Below are 26,997 nucleotides of genomic sequence, written 5' to 3'. Positions count from 1 at the left end.
TCACAGGTCAAAGGGCAGTGGGGGAAAGGTCAGATATCAGACATTTTCTGAGGACATGGCCTAATGGACAAAGTGAAAAACCATTTTTATAAATTTATTGAAAGGACCATGAAATGTGCTTTCCACTGACGTGCGAAGAGTAAGTGTCTGATAACCTTTTGACCATCAAGAGGAGGGTTAAACGTGGATTTCTGAACTGCCTCAATGATGTCACAGTGTTCTCATATTCATGGCACATCCATAATCTGGAAAGCCAATATGTCTGGATAGCTCAAGAGGTACAGCACAGGATTACGGCTCAAAGGTCCTTGGATCGAATCCCATCAGATTTGTTATTATTTACCTGTTTTCTGTATTTTTCTATCTTTATCCATTTAACTATTTCTTTCTAATTAAGGCAAATATTTACATTATTTATTTACAACAATTTCATAACAACAAATAATTTTTTAAACAATTAAATTATTATTTTTTCAATAGGGTTAGGGTTATATTAGGGTCACAATGCACCATAAAACAGGAGTTTTAGGCATGCAATTTGTATCGACCAATGGGATTTGGGAGGTATGCAGAATGCAGAAGGTTGCTGAAATGATGTGTACGCAACTGTGTATCTGCATATCTGCGCCTAGTCCGAGCCGACGCAGACCCCAGTAATGGGGTCTGCGGCCGTGTTTATCTCAATCATGGAAAGCCACTTCCAGTTTGGAGGTGGCACTTATAAGTAATATATGCGCCCGATATATACAATCCTATTGCGTGGAACTTACTTTAATCTGAACTTGAATCATTTATCTACGTGCATGCACGCAATGATGTCCTGGTAGCGGCCACAACATAACAATATATCAAGTTGTTAACCTAATGGTAAATATAAACAATTACATCCAAAGAAAATTGTCTGTCTTCATTCACATTTGTCAACCAATGAAAATCACTTCCGGTTACTTAGGCTATTCCCGATGTTCAACAGGAAACATGGTAGGTAGTCCGCGCCAGTCAGCCTTAATTATTTCCGAGTCAACCCGAAACTACCGGAAGTGATCTTCATTTGCCGTTCGAAAAATCAGTCCAATATGGCCAAAAATATCGAAGTTACTCTTACTAGGATGAATTATTGCATGAAAACAAAATTCTGAAACGGAGATAAAGTTTTTGGAAAGCTATATTGACAAACAGAAGGTCTGTACTTGATATTTTGGGTCGGATATACCCCCGTCACGCCCTCAGTGCTACTTGATTCACCTATCCAATGCCCACAACAAAAATTGCAACAATTTTTACAAGGGTGACTGCAAACGATAAACCCGCACCCTCAGATTAGCAAAGCAGAGTTATAACGTCTGCATTTGCGGACAAATCTGCGCCTAACAAAGGTCTCACTACGCACGACTTAAATGTTACGTTTATAACCGTAGCAACAGACCTCAGATGAGCCCAGATGCTCTGCGGCTCTTGTTTAGCATTATATTTTATTGAAATGCTCGAAGTGCCTGTGGCTGCTGGGGTCAAATTGTTGTCGCTAATTTCTAGGGTGAAACGAGCAGCGTCTACGGTTTAATTCTAAATTTCCCTGGCATCACTCGCCCATAGATTGCGCGCGCGCTGCCACGGGGGTCGAATTGTCGCGGTTTCTAGGGTGAAATGGGCAGCGTCGGCGGTTTAAATTAGAAATTTCCCCGGCACTATCGCCTGTAGCTCGCACCCACTCTGCCGCGAGGGGTCGAATTGTCATGGCTTTTAGGGTGAACTGACGGGCAGCGTCTACGGTTTAATTCGAAATTTTCTAGCACCATCGCCTTGTAGCTCGCGCGCACGCTGCCAAGGTGGGGAGGGGGGCAAATTGGTGTGGCTTCTAGGGTGAACCAACGGGGAGCGTCTACGTAAGCCTAGACTAATTATACCCACAACATACGACCATCAGAAGCCAAGAATTCAAAATGGCCACCACAAACCATCAGCAAAGCCATAGCTTGCCAGTCTTTTACACACATATCAAACTGTTTCTATAAGAAACTTTTAAATGTTAGTTGGGTCTTAGCACACAATTATGTAGTGATGATATCTGTAAAATTCACAGTATTTTATAATATGTTCTAATACAAATACATTAGTTTCACTGATGAAGCCTGAAGCTGATGCTATGATTATACCAAGAATAAGCAAGTTGGACGTGAGAAATCTGAAGTTAGGGGAGCTGGCAGCATTGCCAAGGAAGCATTACCATAGCCCAAAAAACCTATACCACATTGGCCCACCACTGGAAGATATTGTAAGTCAAGCAAAGAGTGTGGCATCGGTCCTAAAATCTAAGCACAGTGATAAAAAATTACCACAACGATGTTGAACACAGAACGATTCATCCAACAACATGGAAGCGCATTTACTCATTTGGTTGCCGTCATGCAGCTTTACAAAGTCGTCATGCAGATCAGATGGGCGCGGCAAGACCTCCTCTAGTCAGCTCTTCGTGGTGCGAACAATATGTTGAGCAGAAAAGCATGGCCTAAAGCCATGAGGGGGTTACGTATGGTAGTGACGCTGAAGGGGTCGTTGTCGTATCAGCTACTACAGATATGTACCCGAGGTACATATATATGTATACGCAAAGTGTACCAGACCTGTACTACAGAAGTGTACCCTAACCCTAACCCTAACCTTAACCCTAGCCCTAACCCTAACACTAACCCTAAACATACCTCATATAAAAATATAAACATAATAAACAACCTAAAACTACCTCGGTTGCATATCTGTAGTACCTGATACGACAACGACCCCATCTGCGGTAGTGACAGTAATTCTATACGATTTCATTCTTGATCTAGAGATGTCACTGTAGATTCCCTGCAAATGTACTAGCTTAGAGCAAGTCAGGAGTACGCCAACCGGTCGTCTATGGGTTGATTGCCTTATCAAGCCAGTAATGATTGCCCACGTGTTCGTACGTGCACTGCAGAGAGAGAAGGAGATTGCCACTTACACTGTTACTGTGTCAAACGAATGCTTTGTTACTTCTTTGCCGCTGCACACTGGAATTATGCTGCACTCTACACATATATATACCGCATTATATGTTATATTTGTTCAGGGAGAAGGAACCGGAAAAAGTGGCTGCCCAATGAATACTCCCCATTTCCAGTGCCAAAATTCCAGGAGGCTAGGGTGTGTATACAGAATAGCATTAGGCCAATCATAACACGTACATGAGGTATATACTACTATTACTAGTTGATGTATTCAAAATATAATGTTTCAGTTGAACACAATCCGTATGCAGGTGTTTTGATAAAGACTTATGTTAATTCATTCATGTAAAGATTAATAAATAATTGTGTGGCAGTTTTTAATTGCATGATAAGATTGTTTATTTATTTAATGTTCAAGAAATAAATGTGTCAATATCAAAGTATCACTGAATAAGGGCAAATAATTTCAGTCTGGGGAAATGCAAATTAGCAGGACTATATGTGAAAATTTAGGGTAGATCATATACTAGCATGAACTGTAAATTAAAGCATATTAATTAATAGGTACTTATTAATCAATGTGCTCCAATTATTGTGCAGTTCGAACTGTACATGCAAGAGAGAAACATTTCAATCTCTTGCACCTACAGTTCGAATGCAAATAAATAAGTTAAAACTAAAGGAATGCATTGCTCATCATTAAAACTTCATGATTAGGTCATCAATACAATTCAAAATTATCATTTAAGATGATTAACGTTGAAAATGTATAGAAATGAATTAACATGGATAATGTTATTAACAAACATTAGTCCCTGAATTACAAACATTATTAACAAACATGTATTATTCCCTCAAATACCATTTTTTATTCACTTTGGCATATAAATGTAATATCTAGCATGTACTTCTCATAGTGTATTTCTCTTGTCAGTGATAAATAGTTTATCTGTATGGATGCACGCACGCACACACACACGCACACACACACACACACACACACACACACACACACACATGTAGGAGTTCACTTCAACCATGTCTGACAGGTAGTCCAGCTATCCAATGCATTACCAGCTAGTTAAAGATAGCTTTCTTGCCATTTAGAGGAAACTCTGAGCGTATGAAATATGCAGGTTTGTGCAAACAGTGCCTTGTGTCCAGTGTACTCCAGTTATAGCTGGGTACTAATTCTCGTTCTGAACTCTTTTTTCTGTGTTACATCATTAAATATAGTCAGTGAATGTGTTTTCCAGTTTTACTTGGAATAATAATTGTGCTTGTCTAAGGGGAGGTCAGCAGATTTCGTACCTTTTTTAGCTGAAAAACAGTCTGTAGGAATGCATGTTCAATTGCGCCATGGAAGTCGATGGGAACGTCATTCATGTTATAGAAGTTTGCATTACGAATGTCATTTCTGGAAGACATTATTTTTGTAACCTAGAGTCATAAAATGTACACATATAAGTTACTGTACACATAATAATGTTATTGTTTTCAGACGTTGTGTAAAATGTTTGGGGATGAAGTTCCCCCGAAATATGAGGAGTATCTCCTACTGTTGCAAGAGAGGAACAGGTAATATAACTCACTTAATTATAGATGTAGGTTAATTGAGGTTTCAGCTGGCACATGTATGAAAATAATTTAAGCAGGTGACTACCTCATATATATGCATTCCTTACACACGTAATGCATTTGAAATCACAAATTGTTTGTTGGAGTTTTATTGCTTAACTCTTGGGTTAAATCCAAGCATTAGTCAGGCTTGAAACTTGTAAATTTTCTAGTTAGAATAGGACAGTTTCCATTCCACACATTTATTTCAACGAGCTTTACTATATTTAGACATGTCGTAGAATAACGTTTTGCAGGGGTAGAAATTAACGTTTGAACAAGGGAGTCTAACGGACTCCCTGCCCTCAAAAAGAGGGAGTCCGTAGCAAAAAGAGGGAGTCCATAGCAAAATGAGGGAGTCTGCAGTCTGAAGTTCAAAACTAAAGCACAACAACAATAACGCATGTGCATGTTTTGAAGATTCATGCGATGCACGTCTGCCAAATTTTCTTTGGACATTTGCTGAGAAAAATACGGTATTTCCGCGAGGCCGTGCTCTGTAACGAACTTGTTAGTATAGCAGAACTTTTAGGGAGTCACACGGACTCCTGCATATGCCAAATCAGGGAGTATTTGACTCCGGACTCGCATTAATTTTGTCCCCTTGGTTTTGTCTCGACTGGCAGATTAGTGAATAAGCTGAGTAAGGACAAGCATCAGATAGACGTTGAACGCAGAGAGCAGGGCTTCTCCATCTACGTGAACGGGGCTAATGACAAGAAGACGCTTCCTCCAATACAGAACAAATCAAAGGCTATGAAACCCAGAACAGCAGGAGGTTAGTATTTCTTGCAGTCTAGTGGCAGAATACGTGTCAAGTTAACTTATGAGCAATGGTGCTACCTGAATGAATTACCAGGGAATAAATTGGCAAGAAGAAATAGTGTTTTTGACTATATAAAACATTCTGTTCCTAATTCTGTGTACTGTGTGCACCTAAGAATATGTGTCCATGGTTTGGTGTTCATTATGTAGTGTCAATACATAAGAACTGAAAATTCTTATAATGTGTATACATGTAAAAATGTATTTACTGTGAAATAGGTATAATCCATTTAATTTTTTGACCAAATATTAAACAAAATAGTAGTATACAGGTTTAATTAATAATAAAATTATAAAAACCTAAATTACAATAATAATTCTGTGGTGCATGCAGGTACATTATGATTTTCGGTATTATAGAGTAGAGTGACATTTTCTCGGCATTCGTAGAGTTGGTAAAGGGATGTGAACGTCATTTCTGGGTATGCCGATAATATTTATATTAGTTGCAGTAATATAAAAGTTATATAGTTAATAGTAATATAAGTTCATATTTAGTTGCAGTAATGGTCGAGTCACATACCTCATTGCTTCAGTTTTGGTTTGCTGACAATTTCGCGACATTGAGTAAATTATCGTATTATATGAGAGGACTTTGACTGAACGTGATTGAGTTATTGTGGCAGATATATATGTGGTAGCATTAACGTGACAGCAGCCATCATTAAGTTGAGTCGTTGTAGCAGGAAACGAACATTGAACTTCCCACTATATCAGCAGTTAGACGAGCTAAATAATGATTTATAATGATGGAGCTGGTAGTGAAAATAGGGGGGTGCGATTCAGTTACTAAAGATCTTGATGCTGATGATTGATCGTATATCGTGAATCCCATGAAAACGTGATCGGCGTTCGAAGCAGTTATTTCTAAGTTTGTTTTACGTTATGATGCAGAAAGTTATGTTAAATGTTGCTCGCATCCGACTTTAGACAGCTTGAGCTGTGTGATGTATATCTATGCGATTAGGAATAACTGTAATAGATTCATTCTTCTTTTAAGATGTGCCGCGTCATTTACGTGTGGCGTACAAGGAACTGGAAGTGCTAGAGTCCCAATTGAAGCCAAAACCCCACACAGCCCCTGGCAATGTTCAGCGCAAGATCTGGTCTCCGAAGGCTATGACCATAAGGACATCAAAGGGAAAGAAAAAGAAAGTTAAAGTGCCACGCAGTAAGTTGTATGAATAAAAACAAGTAATAAGTAATGTCTCTTGCTATCTCCCTCCATCTCACTCACCCTCCCTCCCTCCTCTCTCTCTCTCTCTCTCTCTCTCTCTCTCTCTCTCTCTCTCTCTCTCTAAATATATATATATATATACATTGTGTCTATGTGTATTAATACTTTTAGGGTAGATGTACTATATATTAAATAGCAAAGCACACACACACCTAGAAAGAGACATGAAACACATTAATTTTGGAGATGACTAGTGGTGCTATCTGTCAGAGTCTAACGTTAAACTGTTAACGTTAAACTGTTAACGTTAAAAACACGAGGATACCTAAAGTAATGTTGAGTGCACTTGAGCATAACAGGAATATGCACGTGTCTAGCATATATGCATATACTACCAGGTATCCTGTTAACTGACTATGTAGCAGTGGAGTGCAATTTACTCAAAAGGAAATATCATGTGCCGATTAAAAGGTACCCTTTAAAGTGATTACGTCACCGTAATATTTCTACTTTTTCACAAAATATAAGTAATTCTGTTCACTTTTTATGGTTAAATTGCTGCATTATACTTATTTTACTATATTGTTCGATGTGAACATACACTCGTGACTCATACATAGCCCATAGCAAGCAATTAATGTTAGGAACACAATATCAAATCGTCCAGGTTTTTTGGATTTTTAACTAGTTGAGAAACAATCTTATCAGGTAAGAATTTGACGATACGTTTAGTCTCGTTAGTTCTTACTTTTAATGTAAAAAAATGACAACAACAATTTTACAAATTTTACCATAGAAAATTTGTGACATAGTCAATTTAACCGTCAATTATCACCACCATGCTGCTAATTCTGACTTGGTGCATAATTACAATTATGCAGCACACAACATCCATGCACTACTACAACAGTCTACAGTTATGATTACGTATTAATTACCTCCGCTGCAACGGAGTTGCAGGGGAGGTAATGTGATGCCTCTCGTGTGATGCGTTCGTGTGTGTGTGTAGCCAGCAGCGAGCACGATACATGTTACACGCGTTGGCGCGATCGATTCAGCACCAGCTCGCCTTAGGCCGGCCAGCCAGCAGCAGCTCGCCTTAGAACGTCCAGGCAGCAGCAGCTCGCTCGCTTGCGCGCAACAATCAATATTTCAGCGATTCTACTACTACAAGCTAGAACTACTAGAAACTGCAACTAGAACTGTCGGTGTAGCTGCTGAGGTTCTCGATGTATACTATTCAGACCATGATATGGTGTCCATCCGTCTTGATGCCATGTAGTTGTGATCAATGCATGGAGTAAAGTATAGAATATTGGGATTTATTTTGTTTGTTTGTGTGTTTGTGTTTTCGTGTACATGTTGTCGATCGATCGTCTTTGTGTCTTCATGTGTTCCTCTTTTCGTGCTGTACATGCTGGCGGAGGTATGCACTCTCCGTGAGTGCCCTCTGTCTAGTTTATCTATGTATGTATCAGTACTGTAATTGTATGTTCTTGCAATATTTCTTCATAGAGATGGTGCGTGTAGCCCATTTTCTACAGATTTATACTATTTCAACTGTAATCAGGTGTAGCATATTGCTATAGCTCCGCTCATATTCGTAGAATATACGTCACACCTGACCATGCTTACTTTTAAGTCGAAATGAGTGATTTATGTTTCTTGATTTATTATTGCTTTAAATAATATTTAACCAACTTTTAGTTTAAATATATCAGGCAAGTTTTATGATTGTAAAATTTTGTTTAGTGGATGTTTTGGGAAAACTTGTACATGGGTTCAAATATACTTTACCTCGCTTACCCATTAAGATTTTGTATTTGAACACATTTCCTTGTAATTATATCACATAATCATTGTGGATATTGCTAGTAAATATAACGGTTTTGCTCTTTTTGAGATCAGCGCTGCATTAATTTTAGGTTAACATTTTAATCAATTTATAATTAACGATGAATTCACTTATTTTTCTCTAGCAAAAGCATGGAACCCAACCACGAGGATGCCGCCGGAGCAGATGACGCAGGAACAGACGTCCCTGGTGACTGACGAGGAGGACTCACCTGAGGATGGGGAGAGCAGCGACGTCGTTCGTGACAGTGCCCATGATGTCATGCAGGTTTATATATTATATGCATTTACTCAAATAAGGTTGTGATTGTACACGTAATTTTATGCCATTAACCACCCAGTGCTCATAATTTCAGGCTGCTCTGCTTGACTGCAGGTTACCCACTAACTGCATGTAGTGCTGTAGTGAGGATGTGGACTTTTTCTGGACTGTAATATTTCTGTAGATGAGCAGGAATTCGTATAAAATCCAGTTTGTATTATTGTTCACTCTAGGTTTTATGTGCTGGTGATAATATGCATTATGCATGATGTGGTAATTTCCAGATGGCTTGGTTAAAAAAATGATCTTCGTATTATCTGCTTATGAATAGTTGTTCTGATTCAAAACCGCCTGGACAGACGAGTGCATTGTGTGGCATGGTGTAAATAGCTCTTCCTTGATAGCACTAGCAGACAGTATTTTTATGAAAGAATTGTACTAGTACTAGTAAGAAACTATTGCAACCACTTCTGAAATATAGAACTTTATTGATACGTTGAATATAATTTGTTTTCATGTGCAAGCTTATGTGTTTCTGCTGTAAAACTAACTTGTGTTTCCCTGCCCACAGCCGGCAACCTGTGGTCATTTGCTAACAGAATTTACGGGCCCTGAAGTCACTAACCCGCATGAACATACGCACACTTCACCGCCCTCGACGTCGTCACCAGGCGGTGACAAGTTAGATGAGGGGTTTTCATCTGCGGATGTTGAAGAGTCAGTCTCGTCAGTAGATGAAGAAGACAAGTTGATGTTGAGCTTTGAAGATTGTAAGGTACTCGTTTAATGCTCTGCTACTGTTGAACGTTCGTGCATCACTGCTGAGTGGCAGGGATAGAATTTCAACTACGGTGCCATAATTAATTAAATGCGTTAAGTACATCTGTATCTTCTTATATCAATCTTTACTGTACAATTAACTTAGGTGCTCAGAGAAAGTTTGGAAGGAAATGCAGAAATAAAGAAAAGTCTGCTGAGGACTTTGAGCGAGAGCAGTTGTGTGAGTATATTTTACTTGGTCTTGATCATTTCAGAGTAACTCTCATGCTAATGCAATATGTTTATTGAAGCTTATTGGCTAGCTCTCATGAGGAGTAAAGAACAAAAAGAGGGTCTTTTATAACAAAAATAATTCAACAAGAAAGACTTTTATTCTGTAATGTGCATAAATTTTTCCTGACAGGACTCCAAGTCTTCTGAGAATAGTGCAGAGGCGAGGGGAGTCAAGGAAAAGAGTGAAGAAGTAGAAGTAGATGAGGAAGGGGAGGATAGCATTCCTGAGGTGATTCAGTATGATAGCCATGCTCAATCCGAGCAGCAAGGTCTGATTGTGCTGGAGTTCAACAAGCCGCAGAACCAGATGCAGCAGGTTGTGTCTGTACAGAGCGAATCCATAGACGACGATCTCTCTCACCTGGTCAATGATATATACCTGGCTAACGAATTACCAAAGAAAGGTAGGAATTTTGCATTAGACACAGCTTCTTCAAATGATACCTAATGACAGGTGTGTACATGATCGAATGATTAACTGCAAGTTGAGGCCAATTTTTGTGTTTTAGTGATCCTAAGCCTCATTTCATTCGTAAAGTATCATAGTCTTGCATTGAAGACATTTTCAAGTCATGCAGTTGAAAATTCTTACAATTTTTTTTGTTAACTCTGCTAGAAAATACCGGTAGAAAGTCTCGTCCACTGATTGCCACCGTGAAGAAGAAGGAAGGTGAAGGGGGCATCTCTGTTGATCCGTCCGATGTAGCAATAGCTCTCAGGATTGAGAATGAAGCCGCAGAAAACTACCGTGGTGGCATGACATCCAAGTCGGTGTGTTAACCTAATGTATTTAATTTTGCTGCAGGTTAGCTACTTATTCAGCTAGAAATTATAAAGCAATGGAATCGGCTGTGACTGTGTATTAAATAGGGGCCTGGACTGGCTCTATTAGGCGCAGGTCCATCGCAGCTTATTATTTGCTGCTGAGAAGCCGTGCTGTTGGTGTTTTAGGTGGAAGTTACATCGATGACTGCACCTGGGCAGCGTGGACAGATGGAGGCACGTGCAACCTCCACATCTCCATCCCTAACAGGAAGCAGTCTCGATGACTACACCCTCCAATCTGTCATGAAGAGAGTGCTCATGATGGACAGCAGGTCAGTGAATGATAGATAAACTTATGCAAGGTTGTCTACAACAGTGTCGACGGTGTAAGATCAAATTTGAGCGTGGTCATCGGTGAAAGCTCGAGCAGCTTCAGTCAGCCTGGCAAAGGCGACTAGATCGGTTGTCGAAACTGTTTCTAACATGTTAAATACATGGATTTATCATAAAGTAAATTTACTCTGATATTATCATGAAATCTGATGGAATTATTACGAAGTTCTTGATGGGGGTACAGAACAGATACAGCGAGGGTACGCAAAGATGCATTTATAGCAGTTATGAGTCCCTAAATCAGCTTGGATAGACATTGTATTTTTTAAAGGTCTAGGGCCTATTGTCAGAAACAGAATTAGTCCTAACATTAGTCTTAACGTTAACATTGTTTCGTAGACTGTGGATAGAAACATCGTAAAGTCACGAGTCTCGTCTACGCAGTGTGTAGAGGTCCAGTCTACTAGGAAAAAAAAATTGTGCTAAGACTAATATTAAGACTAATTTTGTTTCCACAGGCCCCTGAATCTTAGTGTTTTCTTCATGCTCCAGCTGTCTCCCCCAAGTCTCCAGCGTAATGTTTTCTCATGTAATTATCCAACTTTAATTTTAAACTAATTTATGTTGTGTTGGTTCTGCAGGCATCAGAAACGTCTCGTTAGAGCACTCGGTGAGATAGAGAAGATGTCGTTGTCATCTGCATCTCCTCCTCCCTTTCCCTCGTCCTTGACAGTAGATCACTACACCACAACAAAGTCATTTCACCCTAACCTCTACCCAAGACCTTCTATAGAGGGTAGGATGCCTGGTTGTAGTACAGCCAAGTGCAAAAGTCCTGTGAAGAGCCCACTTGCAAAGGAGAAGCAACTCTCTCACATGAGCATTACCGGAATAAAGGCGGACATGCATGATGCTGTAAAACCACCTTCAAGTGCCGGGAAGTCTGTGAGTGATAGTTAATGGATTTAGCCTGTAGAAGAACTTTGCTCAGCATTTGAAGTTATTTCAGTTTCACTCTTATGCTCATTAAAATCTTATAGTTGTTTCCCATCACTGTCTGTCATAATTGTATGTTTACGCAAAATTCCTGAATCATTCCTTTATTTCTCATTGTTATTTAATTGTAAAAATTGTTATGTAAAATAATTATTGACTACTAAAAGCTATTTTTGGAATAGGTGTAATCTGCAATATTGCAATCTCAATATTGGGCTTTATAAGGGTCAAATATCCTTGTGCAATTGACCAGTAAACAGTAGCTCTCCTCTAACCCCTATAGCCTTAATACTATAATATAAGATATTGTATAAACAGTAACTTTTAAACACCTTAGAATTTGATAGAAATTAACCTTAGAACCATAAGAAATTATCTGTCTACTACCTATAATGTTTGATATATAGGTTTCTGTAAAAAAGTGCTAATATAATAGTTAAATGGCAAAACTTAAAGTTGAAAAAAATGAAATACCTGAAGTTTACCTAACTCTAGCCCTAACCCTAGCCCTAACACTTATCCTAGTTCTAACACTAACCCTAACCCTATCCTAAGCCTTAAATGAAACACATCTTTGGCATGTCCACAGCAATTAACCTCTTACAACCTTTAATAGTTTCACTTTCTGCAGTCAGAATAAATAGTTCTTTATGAATCATTGTCTCATTTTGTCAGTGTCATCAGCAATTAGTTTTTACTCTTAGTTCATTTGTTGGTCTGAAATTTGACTCATTCAGAAACTGTAAAGGGAAAACAAAACATTTCATAAATCTTGTATACGCGTTCAGGGTTCTCCAAGAGCACTTATAGCCTGGCGGCCCACCAGGTTATCGTCGAGCCCCGCCATCTTAAAATGCACCCGCAGCTCTAAATATCATAGCCCCCGGACCCCCCTATAGCACGCAAACCGCCTTCGGCGATTTGCAACTAGGACCGTAAAGGCAGCACCCGCCATGCTATAATAAAAAAGCTTGGAGAACCCTGGCGTCGCTGCACTTCGTGCAAAGTAATAAACTGTGTTGAACCATGAACCAAGATTTGCATTCAGTATATATAGGTTCGTAGTTGAACAGACGTAAGCAGGCAGCACTGTAGTTTCCATAGCAACACACGTTAATTCCTTAAAATGACGAACACTGGCTGAGAATAGTTCAGTTGCTAGAATGTGGTAATCATGTATGCGCACGCAGTTATTAGTTCCAACTATCTGATGCATCATCCATTATTTAATACGCACAGCAGTCTCTAGTTTGACACGCACACACGTGGAATTCTATGGCTCCTGATACAGATGCAGAGAGACGATGGGTGTTTATCGTTCACAAAGTATGATATGTTGACGAGGATATGAACGATATGAAAACAAGTGGAAGTATATTGTGTTTAATATAAAATAACCAGAATAACCAGAATATGAGAAGGATTAACCAGAATATGAGAAGGATTGACTGTTGGTATTTATCAAAAAGCAAGGTAGGATATGGTTAATGTAGTATTTTTGCACACATTATTTGGTATAAATTGATAAATTATAGCTGAATTTGGTATTGGTTTGGTGTGTAAATGTCAATGGTTTTTATTTACAGGTCATAGTAACATGTTCATGTATCAATTTATGGCAGCTATTCTGGTGTAGCAATATAAGTGCACATAATGTGCTTGCATTAATTAGATTTTGTGTTACTCGCTATTTGCTAATACAGTCAGCCATGCCAGCATGCGTGCTTCTGAGATATTACTATAAACAGTAGTTGGTAAAGACGTGATCGGTACTTGACGAACTTCCCACTAAACCTACAGGTTTTTAGCTTAGATTAACCTTTAAGAATAGCATTAGCACAGCCATTGGCATGAATCTAATTGGCCTAATTATGGATTGAAGTATTTAGCAATTAAGGGGAAAATACATTTTTAGTCAAAGCTGCGAGTTGGCTATACTTGTAAGTGGAAACTCATGAATAAGCCTGATACCAATTTGCCACAAAGCTAATAAGTTTACCTCTGTTAAGCTCTTCATATTTAGAATAAATGACATTTCGTAGCTAAGTGAAGCCATGTTTCAATAGTCCTGTTCAATAGTTTCAATAATAATAAAATGTCTCCAAAAACCAACTTGCAACCTATAAGCTGAGGATCAGTGTAGAGGACATTATTATAACTTTAAGGTTATATATTATACCTTGTATAATTTAAGGTAATTTAGGCATGGTACCGTATATTATACACTGTAATAGCATCGATCTGGTATGTGCTAACCAATGCTGATAGAGAGGAGAGGTCATGAAATACAGGGAATTTTAGAGAGAGAAAACGTGGTGTGGCTTTATTTGTGTTGCACATATACCTGGTGGTGGGGAGGGCTATTATGCAGTCAATCTTTTGTTCAGGTGATTACATTTTAAATATGTAGTGCATCTAATGCACAGGAGTGACGAAATATGGTAGTTTCTTTTAAAGGGCCATGAAATGCACTTTACTACCATGTCAAGCTTGCACTATCTGCTAGCCGTTTTCTCCATTTGTTCATGGGAAGGAGGGTTAGACTTTTAGCCTTTTTTAAAATGTTTATGATATATATACATATATAATTCATGGTACTGCATATGTTCGTGGTTTTCAGTCATAGTATAAAGATATTGGCAGTCTGATAATAAGTACAACTTTGACAATGTCTTCTAATTTTGCTACAATTGATTTCATGTGACAACTAACAATTACAGGTCAAGGCAAGTGGTTGTAATCATGGTAAAAACTGCTTAGAAAAACGTTTTCCAATATTGCATACGTATTTCTTTTCACAGAAGATAATGTTCTCTGATGAGCGGAGCAAAGGGACCTTAGCTTATTCCTGGAGGAAATTGCGTGGTTTGGATGATGAGGTTGGAGTTGAACTGCACCTTGAGGTGTGCAGTAACTGGGGGCATCCTGATCGGATCGGCTTGACTGAGATGCAGTTATTTGACCAAGATGGGCGTCATATAGAAGTGAAACCACCTGACGTTGTTGTCTCGGGTGCCACCGACGTGAAAGGGGATATAACGAACATCTTTAATAGCAAATTCAAGGTGACTGAATGAAAAAGATGCGTGTAATTTTTCTAGGTGCAAAGTGTGATTATCCTACGTAAAATTGTTGTTTGTTGCGGGTCCATTTGCTGTACCGTTAAATCGCTGCAGTGTTTTGATTTGTGTTTAACAGAATAATATAGGGGTGGAAAGAGCATACATAAGACACATAGGATTTAATTTTATAATTTTAAGACGATAAAGGAACGCAACATGTGGACGTGTGCGTATCATCCCAGCAGACCCGTTGAGTTTGCCATCTTCCTACGACCTCATCCACATCAACTTGAATTCAGAATTTCAGAAATTAAATTGTGGAATTACAATAAAAACCTGAAGGTATATATATGAATATACATAAAACAATATTTATACAATATGTACACAAAGCAAGTTTCGTTTGAAAATTGAAACGAGAGGATGTGTGATACAAGGGTTCTTGTTACTTCAAACATTTATCGAATGCAGTGTATAATTTCATGATCATAATACATGTACTAGATGTGTGACTGGTTGTGGTGTAATGCAGTCTTGTATTCATAGTGTTCTACAAGTACAAATAATTACTGAAAGTAACAGTTAGCACATATCTTGCAGGACTTGAGCATCGGAGTGAAGAACATTAGGCTATTCCAGGGTGGAAGGCTGGTCTACGATGGAGAGGTAGAAAAGGGTTGTGGCAACCAGGTATTTGACTACAGCACAAGCATCGTCATACAGAGCCTCAGCGAAGAGTGTGAGCACGACATGCAGGTATTAGAAAACACGGAAGGCAGTCACACGACACGGATCAACCAAGGTGACATGTCGTCATTGCAGCGGTGCATTCTAGATGGTGACTATGAGAGTAATGATGGCACCGGGAACACCCTGGAGAGCTGTTCCAGCGTTGTGCACCCAGTCAAGGCTTCGGGTGCAGTACAACCGACAACTTTGTGTTTGCATGGCGATGACACTGGCAGGAAATCGGTAGCTGGGCATCGTGAGTCCAGCGTCGCCACTGCACAGCAACCTGTGAGCGCTACGAGTAACGCGCAGCCACTGTGCATGGGACAGCGGTCAGAGTCATTCTACTATACTAGGTCTAGTCCAATCGTAGACACTCGGCGAAGTTTCATCGTCACTAAAGCGGATGCTAACCTACCAAGACCAGTCATTCATAGTAGCAACGGAGAGACAAAAATGGCATTTCCTCTGGCTGCGCAGCCTGGAATTTCTAAACGGCCACTGGTACGCAGTTCCAATCTAGATAGCCAGGACAGCATGAAACTGCCTCTGATCGACAACCATACCCCTGCCGTGATGCGGCCACCGTCCACCGGCCTCGACACCGTACCTGTAAAGTTGGAGCAAGAACGGTGAGGATAGAGGTTTTCTGCACATCAATAATAGGATTAGTGCTGTGCTTAGCCTTTAGAATTAATAGTAGTTGCTTACGTCATATTATCTCAGTTTTGGTGTAACGTTGGAAGGTGGTGAATTGAGTCAGGAAGGTGGCATGAAGATGTAGAAGTGATTTCCCACTTCTTTGCAATATGATGAGAAGTCTTGATTATTTTATCTGACACAATCGGGCAGGTGCAGCATCATGTAAAATCGCGTAAGCGTCTCTCTGTCGGTCCGTCCATCTGTTAATAATCTGGACACCCGTATAAACGGCGACGTACGGTGTTGATAATTTGGAAGTAGGGGGACAATCCGAAATGACACTGGGAAGTCGAATCTGAGGGTTAATGGTGAAAGGTCATTATCAAAGGACTGAGATACTTTTTCTAGCTACCTGTGTTGATGTGAATGGCCACAATTTCACTGGTAGGTTTTAAAAGAGAAAATTACTTCAACAATACAAGGTTTCAGCTCCTTAAATCGTATTATTTGTTAGCTCTAGCCGTGGGTGGCCTCAACAGTGGGTGGAAACAGCATCGTCAGTGAATGAATCTCAGCAGCAGTTCTGACCAGGCTGTAGCCCATGATACAATAAAGAAATATGTTAGCTGGCAACATAAATGTCCTTACATAGCTTTTCACTCTAAAGTAAAACCCAACTCATCGTAATTTGACGAAATATAGCAGCTTAGTGCAAGCAAACACCTGCACGTAGAATCTCTTGGCCTTGTCTAATTAGTGCTGTCGCTCAGCGGCACTTATTTGCAACTAATAATGATTTTAACATTTCTTCTGTAGGTCGGACAAAGGAAAGCCAATGTGGTTGAGGTCCTATGCTGCATGCAATCTTGATGAGCTAGACCAGCCCTTCGAGAGTCCTCTGGAATCGCGTCCATCTACTATAGATCCAGACATGGAGAAAGTGTACACTTGGCCTCAGAGCGACCTGCCCACCATGTTGAACATGGACTCTACCGCAGACAGACTGGCATCGTATGGCCGTAGGTCTCGTAACAGTGGCACAGGTGTGAGATTTCATCTATTGTTTCCTCCTGTTTCATCAATGCGTAAACCGCAATTTTACAAACATTCTTCTGAAAACCTGTAATAATATTCTGCGAATCGACGCTGTACAGCAACCGTATTATTGTGTCTTGTGTCAATATCAGTACGTAAGCTCTTGAGTTTTTGTGCTCGCACAGGTAAGAGTTGAGTTTGAGTGATGATCGTTGTAATGCAATAATTGAGTGTGTCTGCACCTTACAGAGCCCGCAGGCAGCTTGGAAGACGAGAAACGTCTGGTCGATGTTTCGGAGACAGCAGCAGATAAGAGCGAGCGTAGACAATCAAGTGAGCCAAAAACACGCACACTATGGCGGCATCACAATGACAAGATGCTGGAGGAGTCATGGAGTTCTCTAGACGAGTTCAACCACTCGCAGCAGGGTCGAATTTCTACTAGCATCGAAGGTGCGCACCAATTCTTAATCAAATTTTGCAAGACGACCTGTCTCTATTCGAGGCAGATTGGCATGAGATGTTTTCCCGTCTGAAAAAGGAGAATGACAATGACAAAGACTGACAATGGAATTTAATTTTATAATGGGCCCCTTCTCACTGACATCTCCACTGACATCCCCTCTCTATCACTGTGAACCGTCGAGCAATATCAACAGTCGGCTGTGTTTTTACAGATGACGTTATGGACCTCTACCTTGCAGATAAGAAGAAGCCAGTTGTTGAAGACCTAGCACAAGAGTAAGTAACGACACGTGACATGTATACCAAAGAATGCTTGCATTGGCACTTTATCTGCATGTTGACAGTTACTCCCCTGCGTGTGTGTCTATCATTGTATCCATCTTCTTCACACAGGTCAGAGTTCATTATACCTGAGCTACCTGAGGGGCAGCAGTTTACAATAGACATTCACACTACCTGGGGCGATCGCCACTACGTTGGTCTCAATGGTATCGAAATCTTTAGCAGCACTGGCGAGCCTGTTAAGATTGTGCAGGTTTGTCTGTATGGATTTGATTATATAGTGATACCCCGTGTTACGGAAACCTAGGTTACATAAATTCACACATAATTTGTAAATTATGACCACTTTACTAACGATACGTAATGCGGCGTATTGCTCCGTTTGAAACCATATGTAGTGTTCATAGGAAGTTAACATCAACATTGTGCTGATCAACATTGACTGCGACTTCAACAACCTAAATGATATCAGCACTGGATAGTGCCACAGCAACGAATGGCGCAGTAACAGATAAAACGTGCATGAATGAAATCAGTATAGATTATCACTGGCGGTAAATCAAGCAACAAACTAATCGTTAAGTGGTGTATGTCCACTACAATTGCTGCTACTGCATGCTAAACATTCCTCAACTCTGCATTGACTTTAATCATAGATAATTAACATTGCAGATCACTGCTGACCCAACAGACATTAATGTTCTGCCAGAGTACAGCAAGGATCCTCGTGTTGCTGCCAACTTGATAGATGGTGTGTATCGCACGCGTGACGACATGCACCTCTGGCTTGCTCCATTCAAGAAAGGGCAACACCACTTTATTAACATGGTGTTTGAGAAGCGAGTGAAAATAGCCATGATTAGAGTTTGGGTGAGTGCTGGGAATAATTCAAATTGAAATACACACATGTACTTGCACGCGCGCTCTTACGTACTCGCGCACGCATTCATAAGTTGGCTCAAAGTTTGAGTTTACGCAGTAACCATGTAACGCTGAACGATGTGAGAAATAGATGTTTCAATACACCCATTGTGACTTCTTCAGAATTACAACAAATCAAGGATTCATTCATACCGTGGTGCCAGATACATGGAGATGACACTTAATAATGACTTCATATTCAAAGGCGAGATTGAGCGTGCATGGGGGGGCATGGCAGATGGCACTGAGGCTTTTGGTGATGTAAGTTACAATCTGTTCCTTGGCCTCATGTTAATCATGTGTGTGCATTAATTGTTTCATTCGTTCCCCAATTCTTTTTACTCTGCCCCTCACCTGTTTGCATGTGTCTGCCTTCTCTGATCTCAATCTGTACAGCCTCAGGGTCTCCGAGGCTCCCCCCTCAGCCTCCTGTCTCCATTATCTCTGTGTCTTACTCGCGTCCAATTTATATCACCTTGCTTCACCTTCTTACCCCTATTCATTCCACTTCTACTCTCCATTATCTCTCTCTTCCCTGTTTACATCTAATTCTCTGCTTCCTATCCCTATCACTATCCCTACTATCTTCTCATTAATCCTACCATCCCGATTCCCTGTCCCTCCCGTTTTTTACTTCCCTGCTTCCTCCTATTGCTAACCTAGCACTGAACAGTGTGGCACATGGCAATGTGGGATGTAGTTTCCAGGTTCCTTAGGCCAATGGGCAGGCACTGCCGAAATGATAGTCGTATGTATTTGCAAGTTATATTAGAGTAACATGCCCTGAAATGTGCCGCATTAACGTCCCTTGTTCATTAATATAATTGCCATCATTATCACATTAACAACATCAAGCATAACCATAAACCATAGTGTGACATAATATCATAATTGTAAGTGCTGTAATGCATAGTGTGCACAATGCCCGACATGTGACCTCTTTGCAGACGATCCTATTCACAACAGATGAGCACATATTGGAAGCTATCGCCAACAATGACGACATGTACGAGCAGGACCAGTTCTATGGTAAACCCCAGGAGGACAACGCGTGTGACGAGCGGCCGAAAACAGCTGACAGTGGGTCCGGGGAGGAGGAGGTAATGGCGGGCTCTTGCCGCAGATGATAATTAGGGATGTCTGATCTTGGTCAATCTCTGATGATACATAGCGCACAGTTTAGAGTGCACGTGTGTGTGTGTGTGTGTGTGTGTGTATGCATGTGTGTATGTGTGCGTGTGTGCGTGAGTGCGTGCGTGCGCATGTGTAGAGATGGATGTATGAAACATTTGCTGTCGTTGTTTGACTCCGGTCATTAAACATGCGCTTTTCATTGCATGCCTTGAAGGAGGAACGTCCCTTCACGTCCATTGGACATGCTTCCAGTGGTATTCAGCAGAACAAGCGTGGTGATCCGAGCAGCTCACAGGCGTTGCCACTCTCCAAAGCAAACAATTTTCCCATGTGTAAGGGCCAGTGTAAGTGGGATTTGCTAGAGGAGTCTTTTCTGTTAAAACTTGTTTGATTACTAGTTTTACAGTTAAGATATCTGTTAAAATAACAATAATTGATACTATTATTATTATAATTCACAATAATTCAACTATATTCTCTCTAAAAAAAAAAATGAAATTTTTATAGAGCAACACAGAATTCACCACTCCTGTAACGTTTCATTTATACAACAATTCAGTTATACATACAGCATGCAAAAACAGCAACACGTTTGAATACAGCAGAAACCTCTAAAAGCACATTGTGCAGCGTGCGTGTCCACTATATTCCACTACAGGCATTTCCACCAACTGCAATTGGTCAGTGTCTCTTATTTCAACATGTATTAGAATAAATATATTCATGATATTACTAACGTAAATATGATGTAGTCACTTCAAGAACACGATGTGCACCCAACTTGGTTGCATTTTGTTTCGGGTCCATGCAGGTCTAGAGCTTAACTTCACGGCCACGTGGGGTGATTGCCACTATATGGGCCTGTCAGGACTGGAGGTGCTGGGCAGTGATGGTGAGGTGTTGCCAGTGGGTGCTGACATGATGGACGCTCACCCACGAGATTTGAACACCCTCGCTGGCATCGAGGATGACGTCAGAACACTCGACAAGTAAGCAGGACATAGTCGCATGAAAGAAACCTTACCGTCACAGTGGCCGTAGGCACAAGTGCATTGCAAATTTCTAATTGAGAAACTATAGTTGCTTGTACTCGATAAATCATTGGATGAACATGTGGAAATTCATGAGCTTTGATCAAGTTTTACGCCCTGTGTGTATTGTATTCTTCTGGTAGAATCATGGTAAAACCTGTTTATGTTACTTGATTAGCATGAGCCTGCTTTACCTCTGACAGTCTGAGTGTGATAAATTAGTACTAAATAGTACTGTTCCCTGCTGCAATAATAATTATTGAATTCTTCACAACCAGCAAAAAACAACCAGGCAAAGAAGGTTACAACATGTCTATGCTATCTATACCTTCTATATTACTTGTTTGGCTGTTTTATAATACAGTACATCATTGTTTTTGTTGCATCTTGTATGGTGCTGATACCAGTTGGGAATATCAATATTTGCTAGTGCGTGTGTGCTTCCATCGTTAGCATGGGCACTAACATTACTTACTGAACGTAGCTGTACAGTAGCTTTAGCTCTATCTCAGTGTCGTATCTGTATCTCTGTGTCATGTCTGCAGGCTTGTGGATGGGACCAACATCACGATGAATGATAAACATATGTGGCTGATTCCGTTCACTGAAACACAGGATCATCGCATAGCCATTGCATTTGCCAATGCCATCACCCTGACCGGACTGCGTTTATGGAACTATAACAAATCTTCTGAAGACACGTACAGAGGGGTGAGTGTTAGAGAATTAGTGATATGTATCATATGCACACACGCACACGCACACGCACACGCACACGCACACGCACACGCACACGCACACACACGCGAACACAGAAAGGTATAAGCAAAAGGTGTCATATATTTTAACTGTGAGCTTTCAAGACTATGTCTCTTTGTTAAGCTGCAACTGCATAGTAAACATGGGCATCCACAGCAGTTCATACTATCATCGCTAACAAAGTAAATCGCTGTATACGGTATATGTGCAGATACCACATTCCACAACATCATACTCATGGTTTGCACAGTCCTTGAACAGTCCTTGAATTTGAGGGGAGTCCTCGAAAAGTACTTAAATTTAGTAAATGTTGATTTTGTGCTTGAAAAGTCCTTGAATTTCATGAAAATTTCTTTGAATTTTTAGAAAGAATCCTTGCCTGTAATAAAAAGAAATTTTGCACCATCAATAATGTGCAAACCTCAATAAAAATTGCGTTAAATGAGCTTAAAGCTATAGACACGATAGACAGTTAAATGATGATCACAAATTACAGTAAGTGTAATAACGTCGAAAGACGGATAAGTAAATAGCTAGGAATAACCATTGTTCTGGTTTGGCATATATGACCAGCTGTGTAAAGTCGTAACGCGGGAATAGACAGGATAGATTTAGGCCAATTATAGACAAGCATGAGTACGGACTGACGAGAGACAATAGGTAGGCGTGTCTACCTATGGCAGTATATAACCGCGTGTTCGACCAGAGAGAGACAGGCAGAGCGCTATTGTAATAGTCATACAGGCATCTTGGTTAGAGTCAGTGACTGACAACTTATACCTCGTAAGTTATGTGAGGTTTACTCGCGTACTACACTGTACTCATTCGCCACGTTACGGGCGGATGCTAGATTAAGTAGTGTCAATTAAAGTTATTCATGAATACGTCATACTGTGCTTATCTATCATTCTTACATTCGTTCACATAGACGCTAGCAAGGGTGTATTAAACACACTCACGAGCAACCACTGATGCGATCACGGGTAGAAATAAACATCCTTACATAAGTCAGTAAAATCAGTCAGTAAATCAAGGTATGTTGTAGAAGTGACAGTGTTTAGAAGGGTTTATTAATGTGATCCAGGTCAGTTTTAGAGGTGACATGCAGTGATTAAGAATGGGGTTATTAAATTAATCCACGTATGTTTTGTTCTGTGTATGAATTCCGATAAAATGTCTGATAAAATGTTCTTGAATTTCCGATAAAATGTCCTTGAAAAGTTCTTGGAAAAAATTTCAGTCCTGTATGAACCATGATACTGTACCGGCAGAAATAGACCAGGCAGCCATTCTAACATTATCTGGCAACTTATCCTGTTATCATATTATCACATTTCTATGGTTACTACCTAAAATAGGTTCAACGTCGTGCAATACAAGATGCTTCACTGGCAAATGAATGCTCGATTTTTTCCATTTGGCTTTTATCAATAATACGTATCAATGTTTTGAATAAAATGCAGAATATAATACCCGTACATTAAATTTGTAAAACATTTCTTTCTGACAGGCTAAGATCATGCATGCTACTATTGATGGGAACGCTGTGTCTCCACCCGAGGGTTTCCTAATCCGAAAAGGACCGGGAAACTGCTTTTTCGACTTTGCTCAAGACATTAGTTTTTTCAAAAATCTGGTAATGCAACTGTCATGGTACCGACTAATTCAATCTTAATGAACCGTGATAAAAATTGTTTAGAATTGAAGGGAAAATATGGCTATTTAATCCCCGCTGTTTACAATGTCTAGCACGACTGTCACCATTTGTTGTTTTAATTATAGAACCTCGCTATCAAATTTATATTAGTTTGTCCAATATCCCTGCTGCTTACTATTAAAAAGCTTGATTTGATTGGATTCGATTGAAAATTATCTGCATTCTTCAGAAGTTGTTTACAATTTCAAACCTCAGTCGCCAAAGAGGGTGTAATGGGAGTTTTTGCACCATGCACATATGCACTCGTGCCTGGCCATACGCCATTTCACCATCAGTGTTTATTAAATTCTCATACTATTTGTTGATTTACTTCTTTTTTTCATTGTTGCTAATGTTCCTTTGGATTTGCATCTAATACCAACATCTACTGCTGTCTCTTCCATTTCCACTGCCGTTACTGGCGTCAGAATTCTTGGCCACACTTAATAGTATTTCCACGTGACCAAAGTGTGTTTGGCAGGCTGTTGTTGGGTAAAATTTCGAGTTCAGGTTTTGATAATCCGTTTTGTAAAGTAACGTGCAGTGAAATTGGACAGACTATTATGAATTTGTGGGCGAGGTTATATACTTATATTCGTTACAAGGTGTCAGTTATTCTAGCACTTGTCAACAGTGCTGATTAGAAAGCCATATGTTTCCTTCCAGTAACATTATATTAATCAAAACGAGCTATTTCTGTTCATATTCAAGGCGATTGGGAAAATCGATGATGCACTGTCTGTCATCATTTCACTTGGATTAATCTCGCTACATCTAAGATAACTTATAAGATTATTTATGTGTGTTTATTGTGTCGCTATAAGCCACCGGTGACTCCCCCTGCTGAGCCTGTCACAGAGGAGCAACCGTATGCCGGGCGTCCATCAGAACTAATGATGGAACAGCAGGTGATGAGAGCGAACAGCACAGCACAAACAGTGTCTATCGACTATGAGCCGATCGCAATGCCCTGTGGGTGTATCCTTTGCAGTCGTTATGCGACAAGGCGTATAGAAACAGTGCATCATGCGCTGATTTTACTATAGGCACTGTTTGCTTAAGTTAGCTGCATAAATGATGGCTTCGCGTGCTTGTCAGTTATTTCTGCTTCGTATTTCGGTGAGTTTCCTTTACTATGATGAATAGTTGTGTTCCAGTTTCAACTGCTCTCGACTTGGGGTGACCCGTATTATGTCGGACTGAATGGCATCGAATTCTATGATTTGACTGGCCAGAAAATAGTGCTGACGCAAAACAGTAAGCAATATTTCTGGTAATGACAGATTGAGCTAGTATTTAATAAACACTGTAATCTCAATGAAATTGAAATGGTATGTCTTGCTAAATTTTTCGTGTTGACATTTTTTTATCATTGCAGCTAGGCGAGGCATTTTGTCGGCTCTTATAGCGGCGTCTACACTATAGACTAAAACCCGGGTTTAAAACGCGCGTTTTCGGTGGTGCAGCGTCTACACTATAGACTAAAACCCGCGTTTTAGTAAAACACGCGTTTTCGGTGTTGCAGCGTCTACACTGTCAAAAACCCACCTTCCGTGAATGCCGGGTTTTAAGTATTTCAGTTGTATCAAGCATATCCCCGGTATGGTTGCGCCACCTGTAGCCGAGTCTGGCGTGCAGCTAAACCGCGGGTTTTCTGTCATGTTCTGTCTACACTACGGCGCTCGACTAAAACGCGGGTTTTAGCAGAGCAAAACCCGTCAATATTGCCGGGTCTGTAAAACCCGCGTTTTTACAAAACCCACCTCTAAAACCCGGGTTTTAGCAACAGTGTAGATACGGTAAACCCGGGTTTTAGCATAGTGTAGACGCCGCTTAAGAGTGAAAAACGTATAGCATTTTTTTCCCACTATTTCAGATATCACTGCCTATCCTAACAGTGTTAATGTGTTGGACAATGTGTGCAACGACGTCCGTACACCAGACAAGCTCATAGATGGCATTAACGACACACGGGATGGATGTCACATGTGGCTTTCACCAATACCTCCAAATAATGTAAGTAATGCACACCCAGATATTTACCAGATCATTCGTCACTACCTTTTTACTGCGGATGTGTGAAAGTATTTCAGTGTGTTGCTGGTTCATGTTGAGACATGTACTGATGTAATGAGGTTACTTATCCTTTCTTATTTAAAATGCTCATGGCTCACTCACAATATGAACTATATATAACAGTAGGAGTGAATAATAGAGATCTCTATTAGTATTATTCACTCCTGATAATATATATATATATATATATATACAAAGCGTGTGTGTCTTTGCCTTTAGTGTGATTCCTTAAAATTACTTAACCTGCTCTTTTGCAGATAAACCGGGTGTATGTGATTTTTGATCATCCTGTCACCACATCAATGATCAAGTTGTGGAATTACGCAAAGACCCCACAGAGAGGCGTGAAAGAGTTTGCAGTGAGTTTTAACAAGGCAATTGCGATGACTCATCAAGTGTATACTTATATTGAAAATGTAAACGATCACAAACGAAAAGAACAGGTACTTTGTGAAATGACAGCAGTACACATTACATGCTGATACAACTATACTTTAATTTATTAGCAATCTATGTATATATATTACACACCTATGTATATTATATACAGGCCACTACTCGTCTTATACCATATTTCTCAACTGTGTAAGTTGTATGGTGTCGTTTCCCAAACACAATTCTGCACATATATTAATATTAATACGTGTGGTTAGTAAATTATAAAATTTGTAAAACATTTTGATGCTGGTATTATCTTGTTTACTGCAGTTGCTTGTGGACGATCTCCTCGTTTATAATGGGCTGCTAGCGCAGGTTCCCACCAGCAGCATTGGGGGCATCCTCCCCAGCTGTCTCCCTGCGATACCCTACCACACGATCCTCTTCACAGACGACAAGGAGATCTCTCACAGAGAGATGCATACTGTTATCAGGTACGTATTAGAAAGTTTTGAACTTGCACAGTTCCTTGTTAATGGTGGCCTTAGGCAATGATAGTTTCGGTGCTGTTGTTCGTGTTTATCCCACACACAACACAAGGGTAGGTAGATGATATGTTTTGTAATAGTTGAAGCCGAGTAGATGGTAATTTTTGTATCACTGGAAGCCAAGTACATGATAGTCTTTGTACAAGTGGAAATCGTGTAGGTGGAAATCAGGGAGACTATAGATTTTGTATCAGTAGAAATCAGGGAGATTATAGATTTTGTATCAGTGGAAATATGAAAGATGATAGATTTTATATCAGTGGAAAGCGGAGAGATGATAGATTTTGTATCAGTAGAAATCAGGGAGATTATAGATTTTGTACCAGTGGAAATATGAAAGATGATAGATTTTGTATCAGTGGAAATATGAAAGATGATAGATTTTGTA

General features: G+C 40.0%; 1 protein-coding gene across 3 annotated transcripts in view; it reads left to right on the top strand.

The window, feature by feature from the left end:
• The window catches only part of LOC106804721 (uncharacterized protein KIAA0556-like), a 34,689-nt gene that overhangs the window by 4,677 nt on the left and 3,015 nt on the right, over positions 1–26,997 (top strand). Inside the window, exons 2-31 of one of the 3 annotated variants that reach the window (XM_014806019.1) lie at positions 3,092–3,165; positions 4,471–4,547; positions 5,213–5,364; positions 6,412–6,582; positions 8,568–8,710; positions 9,276–9,479; positions 9,630–9,704; positions 9,888–10,161; positions 10,365–10,528; positions 10,709–10,854; positions 11,497–11,800; positions 14,653–14,916; positions 15,112–15,255; positions 15,514–16,274; positions 17,101–17,327; positions 17,569–17,772; positions 17,997–18,060; positions 18,178–18,319; positions 18,739–18,936; positions 19,111–19,248; positions 19,935–20,087; positions 20,336–20,465; positions 20,933–21,110; positions 21,698–21,863; positions 23,422–23,547; positions 24,432–24,585; positions 24,754–24,864; positions 25,484–25,623; positions 25,941–26,042; positions 26,392–26,555. In XM_014806019.1, coding sequence (XP_014661505.1) covers positions 3,092–3,165; positions 4,471–4,547; positions 5,213–5,364; positions 6,412–6,582; positions 8,568–8,710; positions 9,276–9,479; positions 9,630–9,704; positions 9,888–10,161; positions 10,365–10,528; positions 10,709–10,854; positions 11,497–11,800; positions 14,653–14,916; positions 15,112–15,255; positions 15,514–16,274; positions 17,101–17,327; positions 17,569–17,772; positions 17,997–18,060; positions 18,178–18,319; positions 18,739–18,936; positions 19,111–19,248; positions 19,935–20,087; positions 20,336–20,465; positions 20,933–21,110; positions 21,698–21,863; positions 23,422–23,547; positions 24,432–24,585; positions 24,754–24,864; positions 25,484–25,623; positions 25,941–26,042; positions 26,392–26,555 — 5,350 coding nt within the window. The remainder of the gene's footprint in view (positions 1–3,091; positions 3,166–4,470; positions 4,548–5,212; positions 5,365–6,411; positions 6,583–8,567; positions 8,711–9,275; positions 9,480–9,629; positions 9,705–9,887; positions 10,162–10,364; positions 10,529–10,708; positions 10,855–11,496; positions 11,801–14,652; positions 14,917–15,111; positions 15,256–15,513; positions 16,275–17,100; positions 17,328–17,568; positions 17,773–17,996; positions 18,061–18,177; positions 18,320–18,738; positions 18,937–19,110; positions 19,249–19,934; positions 20,088–20,335; positions 20,466–20,932; positions 21,111–21,697; positions 21,864–23,421; positions 23,548–24,431; positions 24,586–24,753; positions 24,865–25,483; positions 25,624–25,940; positions 26,043–26,391; positions 26,556–26,997) is intronic. The other 2 variants (XM_014806020.1, XM_014806021.1) reach the window with 2 other exon arrangements.

The sequence above is a fragment of the Priapulus caudatus genome, unplaced genomic scaffold (genome assembly GCF_000485595.1).
Source record: "Priapulus caudatus unplaced genomic scaffold, Priapulus_caudatus-5.0.1 Scaffold84, whole genome shotgun sequence".
In the NCBI taxonomy this organism is placed as follows: Eukaryota; Metazoa; Priapulida; class Priapulimorpha; order Priapulimorphida; family Priapulidae; genus Priapulus; species Priapulus caudatus.
The sequence above is the reverse complement of the archived record's forward strand: the minus strand, read 5'-3'. Positions and strand labels throughout refer to the sequence as shown.